Genomic DNA, 19,347 nt, shown 5'->3' on the forward strand with positions numbered 1-19,347 from the left:
GTTGGTCGAACTCCTGACCTCAGGTGATCCACCCACCTTGGCCTCCCAAAGTGCTGGGATTACAACTGTGAGCCACCACGCCCAGCCAACCAATGAAAATTCTTTCTCAGAACCCATTTCAGTTGCCATCTTCTTCGGGAAGCTAATCTCCTTCCTAAGGATTTAACTGCTCCCTCAGCTGTTCATCCTGTAGGAATTAAGACTCTCATAGTTCTTACCATAATACCTCAGTATAGCAGGTAGGAATCTCATCCTCACATACAGTTGTACACGAAATAGCACATTTCCTTAATTGTGATGAGTCACTTTGATTTTATCTTCCCTCATTCTCCTCTACTGGAATGCTTCAAGGTTCTGAAGGCTCCCAGGATACTAACACCCTCCATGAGGATGTCTGAGCAGGAACCTGTCTGCTGATGCCTCAGGTCTGGGGCTCTCCATCACTTCCTTGACACATCTGGAACTTGGGATTGACTCTTGTGGTGGGAGCCGGAGCCTGTTCTTTCCCATTGCCTGGAAGGGGAAACCTGGCCCTGGCTGTCTCAGACCCCAGACTTTTCTCAGCCTCCCATGAGAAGAACTCTCAGGCTGGGAGCAGTAGCTCACTTCCATAATCCCAGCACTTTGGGAGGCTGAGGAGGGTGGATCACTTGAGCCCAGGAGTTTGAGACGAGCCTGGGCAACACGGCAAAACCCCGTGTCTACAAAAATACCAAAAATAAGCCGGGCATGGTGGTGGGTCAGGTGATCCGTGGTGGTGGATCACCTGAGCCCTGGAAGTTGAGGCTGTAGTGAGTCGTGATGGGGCCACTGAACTCCAGCCTGGGCGACAGGGCAAGATCCTGTCTCAAAAAAAAAAAAAAAAAAAAAAGTATTCTCCATTCTCCACCTCCTACCCTAGCTCCCCAACACTCCGCCCTTTCCTCAAGCCCCCATCCTCTTCCTTGTTATTTGCCAATAGATTTGTATAGCCCATTAAACCCGAAGTTTAATCACTAGCAACAGTAAAGCCAGCACTTTTCTAGAAGGAAGGAAGCCTTTAATCTTCAAACTCTCCCCATAGGAGAGGAGCACTACTTCCATTCCATCCTTCCAGCTGTACAAGAAAGGAAAGAAAAACTGTGGCCAGGAGCCGCGGTTCACGCCTGTAATCCCAGCACTTAGGGAGGCCGAGGCCGGCTGATCACTTGAGGTCAGGAGTTCGAGACCAGCCTAGCCAAAATGGTGAAACTCAGTCTTAACTAAAAATACAAAAATTATCCGGGCGTGGTGGTGGGCTCCTGTAATCCCAGCTACTTGGGAGGCTGAGGCACGAGAATCGCTTGAACCTGGAGGCGGAGGTTACCGTGAGCTGAGATCGCGCTACTGCATTCCAGCCTGGGCGACGAAGCGAGACCCTGTCAATGAATCAATCAATTGATTAATAAAGGAAAGAAAAACAGAAACACTTCTACCAAGTCGCTCAATGCCGTGGCCTTCACATCGGCGCTCAATGAACGTTCTCAAAAGGGAATCGCCTCTCCTCCCGGCCTCCTCGCCTGGGCAGGGGCCGCAGGCTGCTGCGGGAGCCTCTTCCGCGAGCTTCTCGCCCAGGATCGCCCGGCCCAGAAGAGGGACTACAAGTCCCAGGCTGTCTTGCGGCGGGCGCCAGGCGCGCCGGCCTGCGAGGAGACGTGGCAGAGCGCTGCGCGCCCGCTCGGGACCGGAAAGCCGGGGAAGTGGCAGAGGCGGGAGGGCTCCGAGCCATGGCGGCCAAGACGGCGGGTGTGGGGCGCTGGGAGGTAGTGAAGAAGGGCCGGCGGCCTGGGGCCGGTGCTGGTGGCCGAGGCGGCGGCGGGGACCGCCGGGCACTCGGGGAGGCAAATGGAGTGTGGAAATACGACCTGACGCGTGAGTACCTGCCCCGCGCCGCCGCCTACCCCGGGCCTGTCCGGCAGGGTCGCAGCGAGCCGCTACCAGAATCTGGGCGCAAGCTCGCAGGCACATCTCCTAGCGCCACCCGTGCTTTGTCTCTTTGGAGCCTCACGGGAGGCAGCTCCAGGGAAGGTTGCGGTCCTCACCTCCCAGATGAGTAAACTGAGGCCCAATGAAGTTGTACACCTGGTCCAGGGTCATATGTCAGAGGAGCTAGGATTCTGATCTTCAGACGCTCAGTTCACTGCACACCCTCCCAGCTGTCCCGGGCGCTAGCTGGCCTCTCTGGGCAGGTGTCTGAGCTGGGAAGAGGTACTCTGGATTATTATATACGGTGCCTTCTCTTTAAGTAACCAGCAGGTCATGGAGGGAGGGATAGGAAGCCCAGCAGTGGGAGAAATGACCGCCACACACTCAACACTCACCAAGAATTGCAGGTGACACCTGGTTCTTCCACTGAGGAGTGGAGAAAGCTTGCCACTTGTTGATGATACAGTTGTCATGTCGGAACCAAGAGGCGTTGGAGTAGGACCAAGAAGGAAAAAGCCTGTCTTCCCAGACTAGTAGCCACTCACTGAAGAAGGCAAACCTCTATATCCTATCTCTCTGCTTGTTCCCACATACTCTGATTTGTCTAATAACTGCCCCATCTTTATGAAAGAGTCCATGGACTCAAGAGCTGTAATCAAAGAAGCTACTCTGCCCCGCTCCTTAAGCAGTCAGAGAGGAAGGGACAGGCTCTTCCCTGCAGATGAATTAGGTGGCTGTGTGGGGAAAGGGACCACTGATAGGTGAGGCCTTGGGGACTTAAGGGTGGCTCCCCTTTCTCTACCTATCTTCACCCCAGCTCCAATCCAGACCACAAGCACCCTTTATGAGCGGGGCTTTGAAAATATCATGAAGCGGCAGAATAAGGAGCAGGTCCCACCCCCTGCTGTGGAGCCTAAGAAACCAGGGAACAAGAAGCAGCCAAAGAAGGGGGCAACTCCTCCCAACCAAAACCAGAAGCAGGGCCGCTTCCGCAGCCTGGAGGAAGCACTGAAAGCTGTGAGTGTGCCTAGACTTGAGACGCAGAAAGAATGGGGCTTGAGATGTAGAGAAGATGAAAGTTGGGGAAGGCGGATGGGCAGCTGAGCACCTGTGGGATTTGGAACAGTTAAGGGTTAAGAGGAGGAGTTCAGGAAAACATGGAAACCCAGGGGAACAGAATGCTGCACTTAGAATAGAAAGGAAATGGAAAGTTTATAGGAAAACATGGATTGGTAAGAGGAAAGCATTGAAGACCCAGAAACACCAGAGAGGAGACAGAGAAACTGGTTATGATTCCCTGTCCTATGGAAATAGTGATCTTTCATTTTCTACCTTGTCCTCTGTTTTCCTCTTTTTTTTTTTTTTTGAGACAGAGTCTCCCAGGCTGGAGTGCAGTGGCGCGATCTCAGCTCACTGCAACCTCTGCCTCCCAGGTTCAAGTCATTCTCATGTCTCAGGCTTCTGAGTAGCTGGGATTACAGGTGCACGCTACCACGCCAGGCTACTTTTTGTATTTTTAGTAGAGACAGGGTTTCACTATGTTGGCCAGGCTGGTCTCGAACTCCTGACCTCAGATGATCCTCCCGTCTTGGCCTCACAAAGTGCTGGTATTACAGGCATGAGCCACTGTGCCCAGCCCTCTGTTTTCCTCTTGAACATGTGGAGGGCCTGAGAGGCTAGGGCCTTGAGATCAGCATTTTCAGCTGTTCTGTTTCGTACTTAAAGATGTGGCTGCAGCAGAATTGCAGCATTCCGTGTTCTTATGTTTAAAAATGGAAACCCTTCTTCCTACTGCCACCTAGTTCAACCATTTTCTCACCCCTACCCCATTTCTCTACTCCCTCACTCACAGCTCGCTATGGTGGGGGGTTGGGGGGTTGTCCTTGGCAGCTGGATGTGGCAGCCCTGCAGAAGGAACTGGACAAGAGCCAGAGCGTGTTCTCTGGAAACCCATCCATATGGTTGAAGGACCTGGCCAGCTATCTCAACTACAAACTCCAAGCTCCTCTAAGTGAACCCACGCTGAGCCAGCATACCCATGGTAAGTCTTAACTCCCTCAAGCTCAGACAACTTCAAAGAAATTCAAAAAGGGTGGTGGGTTAGTAACAGATCCCAGTGACTCCCATTGTCCTGATTTCCATGGGTGATTTGAGCTGTTCTCAAATCATCATGACTGTGAATGTTTCTGGGCCTCATTCTCTGATCCTCCCTCTGGGCCTCCTCAGAGAAGGATCCTAGCCTCAGTGCAGGACCTTTGCCTCCACTCACCATTCTCAGGGAGAGCACCAGAGTTCTCAGAGCTGATGGGTGTCTGGTCTTAGCACTCACATTGAGGTCTATGGGCCTTAGATTATCCCTACAGCCTGGTGAGCCGGGAGCTGCGTGGGATCATCCGGGGGCTGCTGGCGAAGGCAGCAGGGTCTCTGGAGCTCTTTTTTGACCACTGTCTCTTCACCATGCTGCAAGAGCTGGATAAGACACCAGGTGAGAGGGGCATGTGAGGAATGACCATCTTGGGAGCTGCCTCCTTTTTTTCCTGCTTTCAGTACCGCTTAATAGTTGTTTCCAATAGAAAAATGTGCTAATCTTTACACTGTTTTTGGAAAGGGAGGAGGAAGTTAGGAGTCAGTGGACCCGGGCTCACCCCTGAAAAATGGGAGATTTCAGGTTTGGGATGCCAAGTAATGTAAGCAGGTGTGAGAATGTGTATCTCTCCAGGGGATTCACTGCATGGTTACCGCATCTGTATCCAGGCCATCCTGCAAGACAAGCCTAAGATTGCCACTGCAAACCTAGGCAAGGTGAGCTCTCGGTGGTGGTGGGGACACCAGGAAGCTAGGACTTGGGAGCCTGGGCAGAATCTATGTTGTTGGACTCAGGTTTGGGATAGTGGAAGGCCTGTAAGCCTAGTAATAATAGGTAATACTATGAGCACCTACTGTGTATCTGCTTTGGAAACATTGGAGGCAGGTACTGCTATTATTTCCCATTTTTACAGATGAAAAGATTGAGCCACAGAGGAGTTCAGTAACTTTCCTAGGGTCAGTCATCCAATAAATGGCAGATATGGGCAGAGCCCACAACCTGAATCCCTGTACCACGCGGCCATAGTGCTCCACTCTTGCTGGGCCTGTCTCCCTCTTCCAGTTGACATCTCCCTTCCCGCCTGGCTTTGAAGGTGCTCCTGGTATTTTGTCCTATCCCAATCTGACTTCCCCAATGGTCTCCTCAGTTCCTAGAACTGCTGAGGTCCCACCAGAGTCGACCAGCAAAGTGTCTGACCATCATGTGGGCCCTGGGTCAAGCAGGTTTTGCCAACCTCACCGAGGGACTGAAAGGTAACAGGGAAGTAGGGAAGAAGAGGGAGGGTCTTGGAGCTGGAAAACTCCTCTTTGATGCCCCCAGTAGGTGCAAGCCTGAGGCTTCCCTCCCGACCTTCACCTCCACAGTGTGGCTGGGGATCATGCTGCCTGTGCTGGGCATCAAGTCTCTGTCTCCTTTTGCCATCGCATATCTGGATCGGCTGCTTGTGTGAGTAACGGGAGGGCAGCAAGGGGAAGGCTCAGGGTGTCACAAGTGGCTGTTAGAGCAAAACGGCAGGCTATGATCTTGGTCTCCATGGATATGAGGAAAATCAGGACCAGCTTCTCCCACCACCTTAGAATGTGATGGTGAGGAAGGAAGAAGAGGGAACTATTAAGGGTTGGTGGATGGGGTAGCGTTTACACCCTTTTGCCTAGATGTTGGCTTAGCTGGGGTCATGGCCAAAACAGCTGGCATGGGTGGTAGTCTCCAGCGAGCCTGTTTCTTTATCCCCACAGGATGCATCCCAACCTGACCAAGGGCTTTGGCATGATCGGCCCCAAGGACTTCTTCCCACTCCTGGACTTTGCCTACATGCCTAACAACTCCCTAACACCCAGGTAGGACTGCTGTGGGGCACACCTGCTGTGAAGGGACCCAGGCACCAGAACCAGGCTACATATTCCCGTCCCTTCTTTCCCAGCCATCCTAGATCTGAGATTTGCAACCTGGAAGTTCAAGAGTGGGTTTCAAGGGAACAGTGACCCCTTGAAATTATATGGACCCTTTAGTGTGACTGGCATATGGACATCTTCTTAGGGAGAGGGTCGATGGCTTTCAGCAGATTTCCAAGGGGTCTCAGTAAAAAGATTCAGAACAGTTGCAGTGTCCTCAGTGACTATTCCCCCAAGACAGGCACGGGCGCTGAAGCAAGCAAAAGGTTCACATCACACAGCTCCATTTATAGCTTAGGCCTGGCTTTCCTCCCCACCCAACCCAGCCTGCAGGAGCAGCTGTGTCAGCTCTACCCTCGACTGAAGGTGCTGGCATTTGGAGCAAAGCCAGATTCCACCCTGCACACCTACTTCCCTTCTTTCCTGTCCAGAGCCACCCCTAGCTGTCCCCCTGAGATGAAGAAAGAGGTGAGGACGTGGTGGGAGGCTTCTTTTCCTTTCCCAGGGGTCAGCTGCAGCAGTCCCTGTCTGCTGACAAAGTCCTTGCCTTCTAAGGCTTTTCCTTAGCTCCCTGCCCCGCTCACTCGAGCTCACCCTCAGAAGATGAATCCCAAGGGATAGCACATTCAGGTCTGGGTGGTTTCTGATGCCCGTCACTTGCAGATAAGTGCTCTTTAAGCTCAAAGCTCTAGCTCAGGAGCCCCAGCCTTCTGCTTTACAGCCTCTCAGAGAGCTTTCTGGAGTCTTGACACTTTGTCTGCCCCTTAAGGTGGATGTGCGGCCTGGGTGGCCTCGCTCATGGGAGGGGGATCACCTCTTAGCACTTTCCCCCTCCGCCAGCCCCATGCCACCAGCAGCCTCTCCATCTGTCCCCCATGCAGCTCCTGAGCAACCTGACGGAGTGCCTGACAGTGGACCCCCTCAGCGCCAGCGTCTGGAGGCAGCTGTACCCTAAGCACCTGTCACAGTCCAGGCAGGTGGGGTGGGGGGCAGGCCTGTCCCTGTGCTAGAAGCAGAAGGGGAGCATGGGTCACTTTCCCATGGGCTGACACCTCTCAGACTAAGTGGGAACATTGCTGGGGCGACCTCTAGGAAGCTGCTCCTCTGTGGGTGGGGGTGGAGCCTGAAGGAGCCAGGGCTGATGGGAGGATGGGAGGACGGGCGAGGCCGCATGAGCCACCTGACCAGGGGGTTGTGCTTTTCCCACAGTCTGCTGCTGGAGCACTTGCTCAGCTCCTGGGAGCAGATTCCCAAGAAGGTGAGGAGCTAGGAGGACATGGCAGGTTGAGCCCTGTCTGGATTCTGGATTCTGAGTGGAGGCTTCTCAGCCACTGTCCCTTCCCTGAGAAGGGACCCTGCTGGTACACTTGGCATGGAAAATGAAGCAGGATGGAAGCTCTGGATTCCCTCACAGGCCAGACCTTTCTTGCCCATAGGTACAGAAGTGTTTGCAAGAAACCATTCAGTCCTTTAAGCTTACCAACCAGGAGCTGCTGAGGAAGGGCAGCGGTAACAACCAGGATGTCGTCAACTGTGACACAGCCTGCAAGGTGCTGGCACCCAGCCCTCTCCAGCCCACACGCTATCTTACATCTCTGTCTCGGCACACCCGGGTTGGGCCTGTATCACATTCCTACCCCACCTGTCTATGGAGCCCCTCACTGCCCCCAGGGTAATGTGAAGACTTGACACTGGGACCGCCTGGCCTGAGGTCTGCCCTTGGAGGCAAAGCCCAGCCCCTCTCGCTTCTGACAACTGTCTCCTGCTTCCCCCCACCAGGGCCTGTTGCAGCAGGTTCAGGGTCCTCGGCTGCCCTGGACGCGGCTCCTCCTTTTGCTGCTGGTCTTTGCTGTAGGCTTTCTGTGCCATGACCTCCGGTCACACAGCTCCTTCCAGGGTAAGCAGCATTGGCAAGCAAGGAGGATGGTGTGGGCGGGGCACAGAGCTTTGTAGCACACCCCCCACAGCACACATCTTTGTCCTGACGAGTTCGCAATCCTGCAGAGTAAACACTACCATTTCAGACTGGACTAGGACTTTGCAGTATAGAAGTGCTTACACATTCATGATATCATTTAAGTAGGTGTTACCTCCTTTTAACTCCCAAGGAAATGGTTTCAGAAAGATGCAGCAATTAGCTTTGGGTCATGGCTAGTAAGTAGAAGGGCAGACCCTCAACCTGAGGCTTCCTGACTCCTGAACCGGGCTCCACCTGGCGGCCGTGTTCCTGCTCACCTGGCCCAGCAGGAGAAGAGGCAGCTCTGCATGCCTCCCTCCACAGCACCCTGGAGCTGGCTCTGTGGCCCTGTAAGCGCACAAAGCTCTGCCCGGTGCCTCGCTCTGCCTGCTCTGGGCCCTGTAGTGTCTGTCTCCGCAGTCCCTGCCCCTCTCACCTCCCAGCTCACCAGAGGCCCCCTTTACTCAGCCTCCCGTACTGGCCAGTTGCTTCGATCATCTGGTTTCTTGCCTGCTAGCCAACAAGCGTGTGCCAAGCTCTACTCCTACAGTCTGCAAGGCTACAGGTGAGCTCCTCCCAGGGAGGGGAGAGGAGAGGTCTGGGTATCAGGGAGGTGACAGCCAGTGGGAAGCGCTTGTGATTCTCCTTTCCCACGGCCTCCCTTTCCCGAGCTGTTTCTTGGGAGCTGAGCGGGCCTAAGGAGACTCAGAGCCCTCTTCCCCCACCTCTATCTTCCACAGCTGGCTGGAGGAGACACTGCCGATCTGGGGTTCCCACCTGCTCACTGTAGTGCGGCCCAGCTTGCAGCTGGCCTGGGCTCACACCAATGCCACAGTCAGCTTCCTTTCTGCCCACTGTGCCTCTCACCTTGCCTGGTTTGGTGACAGCCTCACCAGTCTCTCTCAGAGGGTAAGCCAGAGACAGGGAGTCAAAGAAGGGGCTGGTTGGCTGGGCGCAGTGGCTCACGCCTGTAATCTTAACACTTTGGGAGGCTGAGGCGTGCAGATCACCTGAGGTCAAGAGTTTGAGATCAGCCTGGCCAGCATGGTGAAACCCTGTCTCTACTAAAGATACAAAAAATTAGCTGGGCATGGTGGTGCATGCCTGTAGTCCCAGATACTCAAGAGGCTGAGACAGGAGAATCACTTGAACCCAGGAGGCAGAGGTTGCAGTGAGCCGAGATTACGCCATTGCACTCCAGCCTGGGCCACAGGGCGAGTCTCCGTCTCAAGAAAAAAGGAGGGGGATGCAGGGCTGGTCTTCCCAGGAGCAGAATTCTAGGCAAAGGGCAGCACTGTGTGGCCTGAGTCCTTAGGGCCAGGATGCAGTTCCCTGGGTACTCTGACCCCATCCGTTCTCCATGGTCCAGCTACAGATCCAGCTCCCTGATTCCCTGAGTCAGCTGCTCCACTATCTGAGAGAGCTGCCCCTGCTTTTCTACCAGAATGTGCTGCTGCCGTTGTGGCACCTCTTGCTTGAGGCCCTGGCCTGGGCCCAGGAGCACTGCCATGAGGCATGCAGGTGAGACCTTTGCCCAGGGCTCCGGCAGGATCCCCAGCAGCCCCATTCCTGGGCCCCAGGGACAAGCCATCTCTGTCCAGTCTTCCACACTGTCCTGCCCCTCGCTGCCAACCCTGGCCACCCTGGGATGAGGATTATGGGTCTAAGCTTTCAGCCCCAAGATTGACACAGCTACACACATGCATAGTCAAAAATGTTCCACTTTCCTTCCAGAGGCAAGGTGACCTGGGACTGCATGAAGACACAGCTCAGTGAGGCTGTCCACTGGACCTGGCTCTCCCTCCAGGACATCACAGCGGCTTTCTTGGACTGGGCACTTGCCCTGATATCCCAGCAGTAGGCCTTCTGGCCATTGGTTTCTGTGTGGACAGACAGACCATCCAAGACTGCAAAGGGGAGAAGGCGGCAGTTCTGCATGGAAGTCGGTTTGACTTGGTGCCTGAGTTCTCTCCTAGACAAGTGGCCAGTTGCCTCCACCTCAGCTCTTCCATCTTTGGTGGGGACAGGGCCCAGCGGCATCTCCTCCTGCCCACAGTTCACTGGACACTTCTCTGGCCCTACTGCACATGGCCCCCAGCCTCCAGCCTCTCACAGCTCTGCTCTTGCCCTCTGCCTTCCACTTCCTTCCATCTCATTTCTAAACCCCAAACAGCTCGTCTCTAAAAAGATGGAACTCCCAGCAAGCAGCTTCTGTATTCTTCTGACAAATAATTCCTGCTTCTCCAGACTTCAGCAGCCTCCTGTTCCCATTCTTGGTCACAGCTATAGCCAGCCACAGCAGAAGGAACGGGACTTCCAGAAGAATATAGCACCACATTGGGAAACAGCAGCCTCACCTCCACCCGAAGCCTGGGTGTGGCTGTCAGTGGACATGGGGGGCTGGATGAAAATGTCTCTCACCTCAAAAGGGCCCTCACTTCAAAATGCCCGACTTGTCCCAAATGCCTCTTTAAGCCCCTCCCTCATAGTCCTGCTTCCAACTTTCCGTTCCCCATCATGCTTGGGGGCTCTGCTACAAGGCTCAGCTTCTCTCCACTGTCTGCCCCGCCTATCATCTGTCTGGAGAGCAGAGCCCAGGTAGTTGTGTGTCTTGGGCCCAGGAAACTTTCCATCTGCCTGCTGAGACAGGACTCGGCATATGTTCTTGAGGATGCCTACCAGGTGGAATAAAGGACACATTTGATTTCTAGCATTCTTGTCTGCATCCTCATATAGAGATTCCCCTAGTTATGGTTCAGAATAACAAACTCTTGGGCCCTTGCCATTCTGAATTCTGTAGCCAGGACTGTAATTAAGCTCCTAGTGGGGGAAGCCCACACCCATGGTTCTAAAGTTTGACCTGGTGGGTGTTCCTGACACTTCTCTTGCTCCCCTAATTACACTGCCTAACTTTTCACTTGATTCGTGTCCCAGATTTGTCTTAAGAAGAAAAGCAGGGGGCCATCTCCTAGGGGAATTCTTGGCCAGTGACCAGGAGGTGTAATCCTTGCCAGGACCTTTTTATTTTTGACTTGAGACTATAAGAAGTTAGATAATTCTTCCTTCTGAACCACAGTTAAAAAAAAAAAAAAGATAATTCTGCTGGTTTTTTAGTTCTTGTTTGTTTCCTTGAATGCTTCAGATCAGCAGTACTAGAGATGTGCTGTACATTCCAACTTTCAAGGGCTGATTCAGCTTCCCTCACAAACTCCCATGGCGATCAGCAGGTATGATGGCCAGTTACCACCTTCACACGGTTCCCTGAGACACTCCGCTTTTTCAATGGTTTGTATATAAAGTAGCAGGTGTAGGAAAATACCGACCCAAAGTGAGGTCATGAATACAACAGCATCTCATGTTTTTGCTACCTTTCCTCTGGAATTAGCCCACAGTTAGACCCCTTGCTCTCCTAGTGGCAATTAACCGTGACCATCTTCTCAGAGAAGGGCCAAGGTCTTAGGACTGCTGGGCAGGAAAACGCCTGTTGTCAAGGTGAGTTGGAAAGGTGGCAGATGTGAAAATGGGTTGGCAATGGCACAGGAAGGACAAGTTAGGTGATAACTTATAGAAGTCCAAGGCTGCATCCAGCGAATCAAGGATGCCATGAGTGCTGTGTTGGCTTCTAATATGTGACTACATGTACCTTGCTGGGTTCATTTAGCTTCTGACACTATAGTCCTGGGAGCAACATTTTTCATCAACTTAGATGAATTGCGGTCTCCACCTCTTACAGGAACACTGACAGCTTAATTGACTATTTGATAGACACAGTTTTTTAACCCAATGTTGAAATTAAAGTTTTCCTGTGTGGTAGACTAGTCCGACACTGTACCTGCTTTGCATTAAAACAGAACCAGAGGCCGGGCGCGGTGGCTCAAGCCTGTAATCCCAGCACTTTGGGAGGCCGAGGCGGGTGGATCACGAGGTCAAGAGATCAAGACCATCCTGGTCAACATGGTGAAACCCCGTCTCTACTAATACAAAAAATTAGCTGGGCATGGTGGTGCGTGCCTGTAATCCCAGCTACTCAGGAGGCTGAGGCAGGAAAATTGCCTGAACCCAGGAGGCGGAGGTTGCGGTGAGCCGAGATCGCGCCATTGCACTCCAGCCTGGGTAACGAGCGAAACTCCATCTAAAAAAAAAAAAAAAAAAACAGAACCAGATATCCAGAGGTTTCATTTTGCAGAGCTGTCAACAAACAGGAGTCCAAGTGGGGCCAGTAAACTGAACCAGTGTGGGCTGACAGTACACAACTTGGGGCCAGTAAATTTTTTTTTTTTTTTTTGAGACAGAGTCTCTGTTGCCAGGCTAGAGTGCAGTGGCATGATCTCAGCTCACTGCAAGCTTCACCTCCAGGGTTCAAGTGATTCTCCTGCCTCAGCCTCCCGAGTAGCTGGGACTATAGGCATGCGCCACCATGCTCAGTAATTTTTGTATTTTTATTAAAGACGGGGTTTCAGCCGGGCGCGGTGGCTCACGCCTGTAATCCCAGCACTTTGGGAGGCCGAGACGGGTGGATCACGAGGTCAAGAGATCGAGACCATCCTGGTCAACATGGTGAAACCCCGTCTCTACTAAAAATACAAAAAAATTAGCTGGGCATGGTGGCGAACGCCTGTAGTCCCAGCTACTTGGGAGGCTGAGGCAGGAGAATCGCTTGAACCCAGGAGACGGAGGTTGCAGTGAGCCGAGATCGCGCCATTGCACTCCAGCCTGGGTAACAAGAGCGAAACTCCGTCTCAAAAAAAAAAAAAAAGACGGGGTTTCACCATGTTGGCCAGGCTGGTCTCAATCTCTTGACCCTTGATCTGCCTGCCTCGGCCTCCCAAACTGCTGGGATTACAGGTGTCAGCCACTGCGCCCGGCCTGCGGCCAGTAAATTAAACCAGTGCAGGCTAGCAGAGTACACGACAGTGATGCTGATGGGCAGGATAGTCACTCTGTAACTATTGCTGTTACCGGAAAAATAAAGGAGCTGACACCTCAGAGTGTCACATCTGGACAGTAACTCTTCACACAGCTGAAGTCAACCAGTAACATGCCATATAACTGAAGGGCAGTTTTGAGTATGGTTATCTCTTACTAACTTTAATTATTACCAGTTCTTTTATGGACCTGAAAATAATATGTGTGACTCACTTTGAAACTTCCTTTCGTTTTCCTAAGTCTTCAGCAGATTTCTGCATTCCTCTTGTTATTTGTTTCCAGTCCACACTTCAGTTTCAGAGCAGGCCGCTGGATGGCTAGCCTGACTTACTACGATGGATAATGTCACTAGGCAGATAATGTTGCTGTTTTGGCGCCCTACTTGACGTATAAGAAAGAATTTCTTATACTTGATGTATAAGAAAGATAATGTTAAGCACAATTATCGGCATAAAAGAGGTTTTTAATACCTATTTTTAGATTGCATTCCAGCCTGGGCAATAGAGCAAGAATTCTGTTCTCTCTTCCCCTTTTTCTTTGTCTTTCTTTCTTTCTCTAAAAAAAAAAAAAAATCAATTCTGCTTCTTCCTCAGGTCTGGGCCTTTTTTTTCCCTGCTATCTCTTTGAAATCCTAAGGAATGGCTTGATACTTCATCACATGCCTGGGGTGGTGAGGGTTCAGGAAGGGTGAGGTAATGGGTGCTTGTTCCTACATTTCTGTATTGAATTTAATAAAAAATAAAAAAAATAAAAGAGCATGGAGAAGTTCATGTCTAAGGGCACTGCTGAAAACAATGGCGATCCTGGTAGTGAGCAATTAAGAGGGATGTCGGGGGCCGGTGAGAGCGGCACGTCTGCCGGGGTCTCTTGGCCTGCAAGAGGGTCCCAATACCTGGAAGAGAGAGTGCGCGGAAGAAAAGAAAAGACAGGACAGCTGGAGTCTGGAGGGCTGGCCCTAAAACCAGCAACTTTATTGTACACTGAGTTAGTATATATATATCTTTTCCTACCTCATTTTACAGGAACATTCTTTGCCCCACCTCATTTACATAAGCATTCTTAGTCCCATCTCAATTATCAGAACAGATGCCATTATCTTAATAAAGGGAAGAGAGAGCCATCCGGCTACAAGCTTAGGCAGCGGAAAACACACAATGGGTACAATCAAGTCACGCAGGTGGGTCTCATTATCAGGGTGAGGAAACCTATAGTTAAAATGTTAATGATCTATGCAAGTCATCAGAGAGGCGATAGACCCATTAACTTTGCAAATAGCAGTCACAGGAACAAGCATGGGACCCATCAATAGAGGGTAAACAAAGTCCTAAAACTAGCCCAGAGCAGGTACTTCAAGAAACAATGCCTAGTAAAACCACACAGCCTTCACCCAGCCTTTAGGTCAGTGGACCAGAAATAGGCTTCTGCAAACTCAAACTTCTATTAAATCTCTCTTTCACTGGTCTCGACTGCCTCCAGGGGGTGGGAAACGTGTCTGGGCTCAAGCTCCATTATGGCGGGGACACTGAGTGGTCTCAACGCTGGAGCGATCCCCACAGAGGGAGTGGATAGCTCCATGATAATAGTAGCAATAAGGAAAACAGCAGACAAACCAGAAGGTTACCAAGGAGAACCAGGGTAACAGCCAAGAAGAAAACCCAGGGACACACACACACACACACACACACACACACACACAAAGAAAGAATTTGGAGGGGGGGTCCACTCTTCAGGGTATGAGTGAATATTTGTTGAATATTGACTATTCTGCCTGTGACTATAAATACTGACTTCAAACGTGTTGTTGGATGTGCCTTGATATAACTTTTTACTGTGTTTGGGTTTTTTGCATGTAGAACTTGTTCTCTGCAACTTTGCTGAATTTTCTCTAATAGTTTTTTTCTGATAGTTTTTTGGTAGATTCGTTGGTGTTTTCTATATATAAGATAATATAATCTGCAAATAGGGATAGTTTTATTTCTTCTTTTCCAGTTTGGATGCCTTTTCTTTTTCTTGCTGAGTTGTTCTGGCCAGAAATTCTAGCACAATGTTGAGTAGCAGTGGTGAAAGCAGCATCTTTGTCTTGTTCCTGACCTTAGTGGCTGTTCCTGACTTTCACTGTTGAGTTTGATGTTAGCTGTGGGTTTTTCATAAATGTTCTTTATCAGGCTGAGGATAAGAAAATTATTTCTAGTTTTCTGAGTTTCTAGTTTCATGAAAGGGTGATGAATTCTGTCAAGTACCTTTTCTGCATCAATTGAGATAATGTGTTTTTTCCTTCATTTTATTAATGTATTATATTACATTGATTGCTTTTTTTTTTTTTTTGAGATCTTGCTCTGTCTCACAGGCTGGAGTGCAGTGGCCAGCTTACTGCAACCTCTGCCTCCTGGGTTCAACTGTCTCAGCCTCCCAAGTAGCTGGGATTACAGGAGTGTACCACCACACCTGGCTAATTTATATATTTTTAGTAGAGATGGTGTTTCACCATGTTGGCCAGGCTGGTCTCAAACTCCTGGCCTCAGGTAATTCACCCACCTCAGCCTCCCAGAAATGCTGGAATTATAGGCATGAAGCCCAGCCTACATTGATTTATTTTTCCTATGTTGAACACCCTTATATTCTTCCAATAAATCTAACTTGGTCATGGTATTCTCCTTTTAATATGCTATTGGATTTAGTTTGCTCATATTTTGTTGAGGATTTTTGCATCAATATTCATAAGGAATTTTTTTTTTGAGACGGAGTTTCACTCTTGTTACCCAGGCTGGAGTGCAATGGCGCGATCTCGGCTCACTGCAACCTCCGCCTCCTGGGTTCAGGCAATTCTCCTGCCTCAGCCTCCTGAGTAGCTGGGATTACAGACACGCGCCACGGTGCCCAGCTAATTTTTTGTATTTTTAGTAGAGACAGGATTTCACCATGTTGACGAGGATGGTCTTGATCTCTTGACCTCGTGATCCATTCGCCTCGGCCTCCCAAAGTGCTGGGATTACAGGCGTGAGCCACCGCACCTGGCCTCTTTCTCTTTTTAATTCTGCCAATGTTTGCTTCTTATTTATATGGCTCTATTGTTTCATGCACATATGTTTATGTCTTCTTGATAAATTGGCCCTTTTATCAATATACAATGTCTCGAAACAGTATTTTTAATTGAAAGGACAACTGACAAATTATGATTATTTAGTGTGCATTTCATAATTTTTTTTCTTAAAGTGAACAACGTAAGTCCTTTCACTAGGAAAACAATTGACATTATTTGTTCCCAATAACAGAATTTGAGCTTTCAAATAAAGCTTGTACCTTCCTCTATTAGCTTGGCAGCTTCCTAGTACTTAAGCTTTTTCTGGTGAGATTGGTGGTAATATTCATGAATGTTTTCTTTTCTTTTTTTTTAATGGTTTTAAAGTTTATTATTTTTTACAAATATACTGGAGAATCATGCAATGCTGCCAGCATTGGATGCAATCCGGGGCCACAGGTCTGCACACTCCTTTGCTACTGGTCCTGTAATGGCAGAACCTTTCATCTTGCCTTTATTGTTCACTATGACCCCTGCATTATCTTCAAAATAAAGAAACACGCCATCTTTTCTCCGGTATGACTTTCGTTGTCGAATGACCACTGCTGGATGTACCTTTTTTTCTGAGATCTGGTTTGCCTTTCTTGACTGTGGCCATCACCATGTCACCGACACCAGCAGCGGGAAGTCTGTTCAGCCGTCCCTTGATCCCCTTCACAGAGATCATATACAGGTTTTTGGCTCCTATATTATCAGCACAGTTGATCACAGCTCCTACCGGAAGACCCAAGGAAATTCGGAATTTCGCACCAGAGGACCCACCACGTCCTCGCTTCGACATCTCGAACGCTGGAAAGAAGGAAAAAGCTTCTTTTTTCTTTTGAGACAGAGTTTTGCCCTTGTTGCCCAGGCTGGCGTGCATTGGCCTGATCTCGGCTTATTGCAACCTCCACCTCCCGGGTTCAAACGATTTTTCTTCTGCCTCAGCCTCCTGAGTAGCTGGGACTACAGGCACACACCACCACGCCCGGCTAATTTTTGTATTTTTGGTAGAGACAGAGGTTTCTCCATGTTGGCCAGGCTGGTCTCGAACTCCTTACCTCAGGTGATCCACCTGCCTCGGCCTCCCAAAGTGCTGGGATTACATGGGTGAGCCACCGCACCCAGGCTTTTTTTTTTTTTTTTTTTTGAGACAGAGCCTTGCTCTGTCACCCAGGCTGGAGTGCAGTGGCACAATCTAGGCTCACTGCAACCTCCGTCTCCCATGTTCAAGTGATTCTCCTGCCTCAGGCTCCAGAGTAGCTGGGATTACAGGCACCTGCCACCACTCCTGGCTAATTTTATTTATTTATTTATTTATTTATTTATTTATTTATTTTTGAGACGGAGTTTCCCTCTTGTTGCACAGGCTGGAGTGCAATGGCACCATCTCGGCCTACCGCAACCTCTGCCGCACGGGTTCAACCGATTCTCCCGCCTCAGCCTCCCGAGTAGCTGAGATTACAGGCGCGCGACACCACGCCTGGCTAATTTTTTTGTATTTAAGTAGAGATGAGGTTTCACCATGTTGCTCAGGCTGGTCTTGAACTTTTGAACTAAGGTGATCTGCCCGCCTCGGCCTTATAAAGTGCTGGGATTACAGATGTGAGCCACAGCACCTGGCCATGAATGTCATTTTTTGAATGAATTTTAAAAAGTTATGCAGATCTTCTATCTTATTCTATCTAAATGTAGACACACCTTTGTATCTATAAACTTCGGATTTAAAGCTCAGCCCTAGAGAACCCATCAAATGTTGGAGCTGCAAGGGGCTAGAAGCATCACCCGACCTGTATTCGCCGGCGATGTTGGCTCTAGGAAGCACAGGATGTTGACCCAGAGCTGGAAATGGAGGCCAGGTCTCACGCCACACCCACCTCGCAGGGTGACGAAGCAGGGCTTCACAGAGGAGTTGGGGTTGAGGTTTATTTCTTTGTTGTAAAAACCCGGTGAGCAAAAGATTGTGGAAAAGACACATGGAAGGTATTAGCTGGATAGGGACAGAAATGGGGGAACCCGTGGGATCAGTCCCTGACCCCACCCAGGACACCTAGACATCCACAGTGCCAGGGGAAGGGCCCCAGACGAGGCAGAAGACCCTCCCGGCCCTGGGGAACCCACGATTTTCGAGGGTAACCTGACTTGCGCAAAAACCCACAAAGGAGACCAGCGGCCTGGGCCCGGCACTGCAGGGCCTCCCGACCCCGACCTCGAGTGGGCCTCGGGGGCTGCAGGGACTCACCAGGCCGCGCCTCCCCCCTCCCCAGGCCTACCGCAGGGGGAATCCTCCAGGCTTGCGAGAGCTTCCGAGGGCAGGAAAGCCTGTGCTGCGGCCCCGAAAGCCTGTGCTGCGGCCCCGCCCCCTCTCCTGGCGCGTAGCCCCTCCCCGAGTCCTCGGACCACGCCGCCAGGCCCGCGATCCCAGGGCAGCCCCGGGGGTCGGCACTGCCCGTTTCCGCGCCGTCCCGAAGCCTGCAGCGCCCCGCGATTGCAGTCTCTCTTGCACTGGTCAGGACGAATAGAGCCTGACAAAACCTGAGTAAATTGGCCGAGCGACGCCCGGAGGAGCCGAGGGAAATGTGGAGCAGGAGCAGCCGAAGTGGCCCATCGGTTCTCGAGCAGGGTCGCAAAGCCCCCGTGCGTGCGGGCACCGCGGCACAAGCGCTGCCCCGGAGCTCCAGGAGGCGACGGCGGGCTCGGCGTTTGCCGTCCTGGAGAAACCACCGCGGGCGTTGGGAGCATTTTGTTAAAAAGCCGAGAAGCGTAGGGCCTGTGTGGTCTTCGTTCTGGGCTAGGAATCCGGACTTCGGGCAGCGTCTTTTCCTTGCCTTTGAGTCTCTGGCTTCCTCCGCTCTGTGAGGCTCCCAGGGGCTGCCGCCGTGGCAGGTTCCCTCAGCTGGAGAATGCTGGGGTCCTCGCTGGATGAGGTTGCAGTAAGCATTAGAGGGCTGTCGGCAGCTCGGTACAGCAGCGGAGCCTTCGATAGCTCAGTTGGTAGAGCGGAGGACTGTAGTGGAGAGAATGCGGTAATCCTTAGGTCGCTGGTTCGATTCCGGCTCGAAGGACTTCGTATATTTTTAGCCTCAATTTAATTCAACTACCCCATAAGGAGAAAGGCTTAGAGGTCTCCTGTGACTTAGCAAGAGTACTGCCGTTATTCCACAGGACACATAGTACGTAGTGTACAGTAACGCTCTCTTGTGCGTTCCATGTAGCCTTGTTAACATGTGTTTCCTAATAAGGCTTTCTGCTTAAGCGCATGATTATATGCCTGATTTTTAGAATCTTGCACATGAATGCCACTGTGTTGTATTTTGCTAAATAAATGTCCTGAACTGTGGTTGTTCCAGTGGTCGGTGAACAGTGCAGTGAACCTATAAGGCAAAGGGAAGGAAGGCTGCAGAAGGCGGGGGATTAGCTCAAATGGTAGAGCGCTCGCTTAGCATGCGAGAGGTAGCGGGATCGATGCCCGCATCCTCCACTT

The 19,347-nt window shown here is 51.0% G+C and overlaps 1 protein-coding gene, 2 non-coding genes and 1 pseudogene across 5 annotated transcripts; 3 read left to right on the forward strand and 1 right to left on the reverse strand.

Annotated features, from left to right (window-relative positions):
* Positions 1 to 1,694: 1,694 nt before the first annotated feature.
* TMEM214 (transmembrane protein 214) lies at positions 1,695 to 10,589 on the forward strand. Of its 3 annotated transcripts, XM_012475401.3 has the most exons (17): positions 1,695 to 1,890; positions 2,762 to 2,961; positions 3,835 to 3,985; positions 4,295 to 4,429; positions 4,664 to 4,746; positions 5,178 to 5,283; positions 5,395 to 5,476; positions 5,767 to 5,868; positions 6,249 to 6,390; positions 6,804 to 6,895; positions 7,132 to 7,180; positions 7,359 to 7,472; positions 7,702 to 7,819; positions 8,348 to 8,444; positions 8,620 to 8,788; positions 9,249 to 9,400; positions 9,614 to 10,589. In XM_012475401.3, the coding sequence occupies exons 1-17, from the start codon at positions 1,746 to 1,748 to the stop codon at positions 9,738 to 9,740; spliced, it is 2,064 nt and encodes a 687-aa protein (XP_012330824.2). In that variant the 5' UTR covers positions 1,695 to 1,745; the 3' UTR covers positions 9,741 to 10,589. The 3 variants fall into 3 exon arrangements, with proteins under 3 accessions (XP_012330824.2, XP_012330825.2, XP_064220009.1); XM_012475402.3 differs by lacking the exon at positions 9,249 to 9,400 and having other exon boundaries at positions 1,746 to 1,890; XM_064363939.1 differs by lacking the exons at positions 9,249 to 9,400; positions 9,614 to 10,589 and having other exon boundaries at positions 1,746 to 1,890; positions 8,323 to 8,444; positions 8,620 to 8,706.
* A 5,590-nt stretch (positions 10,590 to 16,179) lies between these two features.
* Positions 16,180 to 16,696, reverse strand: LOC105733137 (large ribosomal subunit protein uL14-like; annotated as a pseudogene).
* A 2,143-nt stretch (positions 16,697 to 18,839) lies between these two features.
* TRNAY-GUA (transfer RNA tyrosine (anticodon GUA)) lies at positions 18,840 to 18,928 on the forward strand. Its single transcript is given in 2 exon segments — positions 18,840 to 18,876; positions 18,893 to 18,928. It is a non-coding gene; the product is annotated as a tRNA-Tyr (tRNA).
* Positions 18,929 to 19,271: 343 nt separating this feature from the next.
* Positions 19,272 to 19,344, forward strand: TRNAA-AGC (transfer RNA alanine (anticodon AGC)). Its single transcript has one exon. It is a non-coding gene; the product is annotated as a tRNA-Ala (tRNA).
* The last annotated feature ends 3 nt before the right edge of the window (positions 19,345 to 19,347 follow it).

This window comes from Aotus nancymaae, unplaced genomic scaffold, assembly GCF_030222135.1.
Source record: "Aotus nancymaae isolate 86718 unplaced genomic scaffold, 86718_ANA_hifiasm-v0.15.2.pri h1tg000057l, whole genome shotgun sequence".
NCBI classification, from domain to species: Eukaryota; Metazoa; Chordata; class Mammalia; order Primates; family Aotidae; genus Aotus; species Aotus nancymaae.

Coding starts and splice junctions, on each gene's coding strand:
- TMEM214 (XM_012475401.3), top strand. CDS start 1,746: ATGGCGGCCAAGACGGCGGGTGTGGGGCGCTGGGAGGTAGTGAAGAAG. Junction 6,896..7,131: donor AAGCACCTGTCACAGTCCAG/GCAGGTGGGGTG, acceptor CTTTTCCCACAG/TCTGCTGCTGGAGCACTTGC. Junction 7,473..7,701: donor ACTGTGACACAGCCTGCAAG/GTGCTGGCACCC, acceptor TCCCCCCACCAG/GGCCTGTTGCAGCAGGTTCA.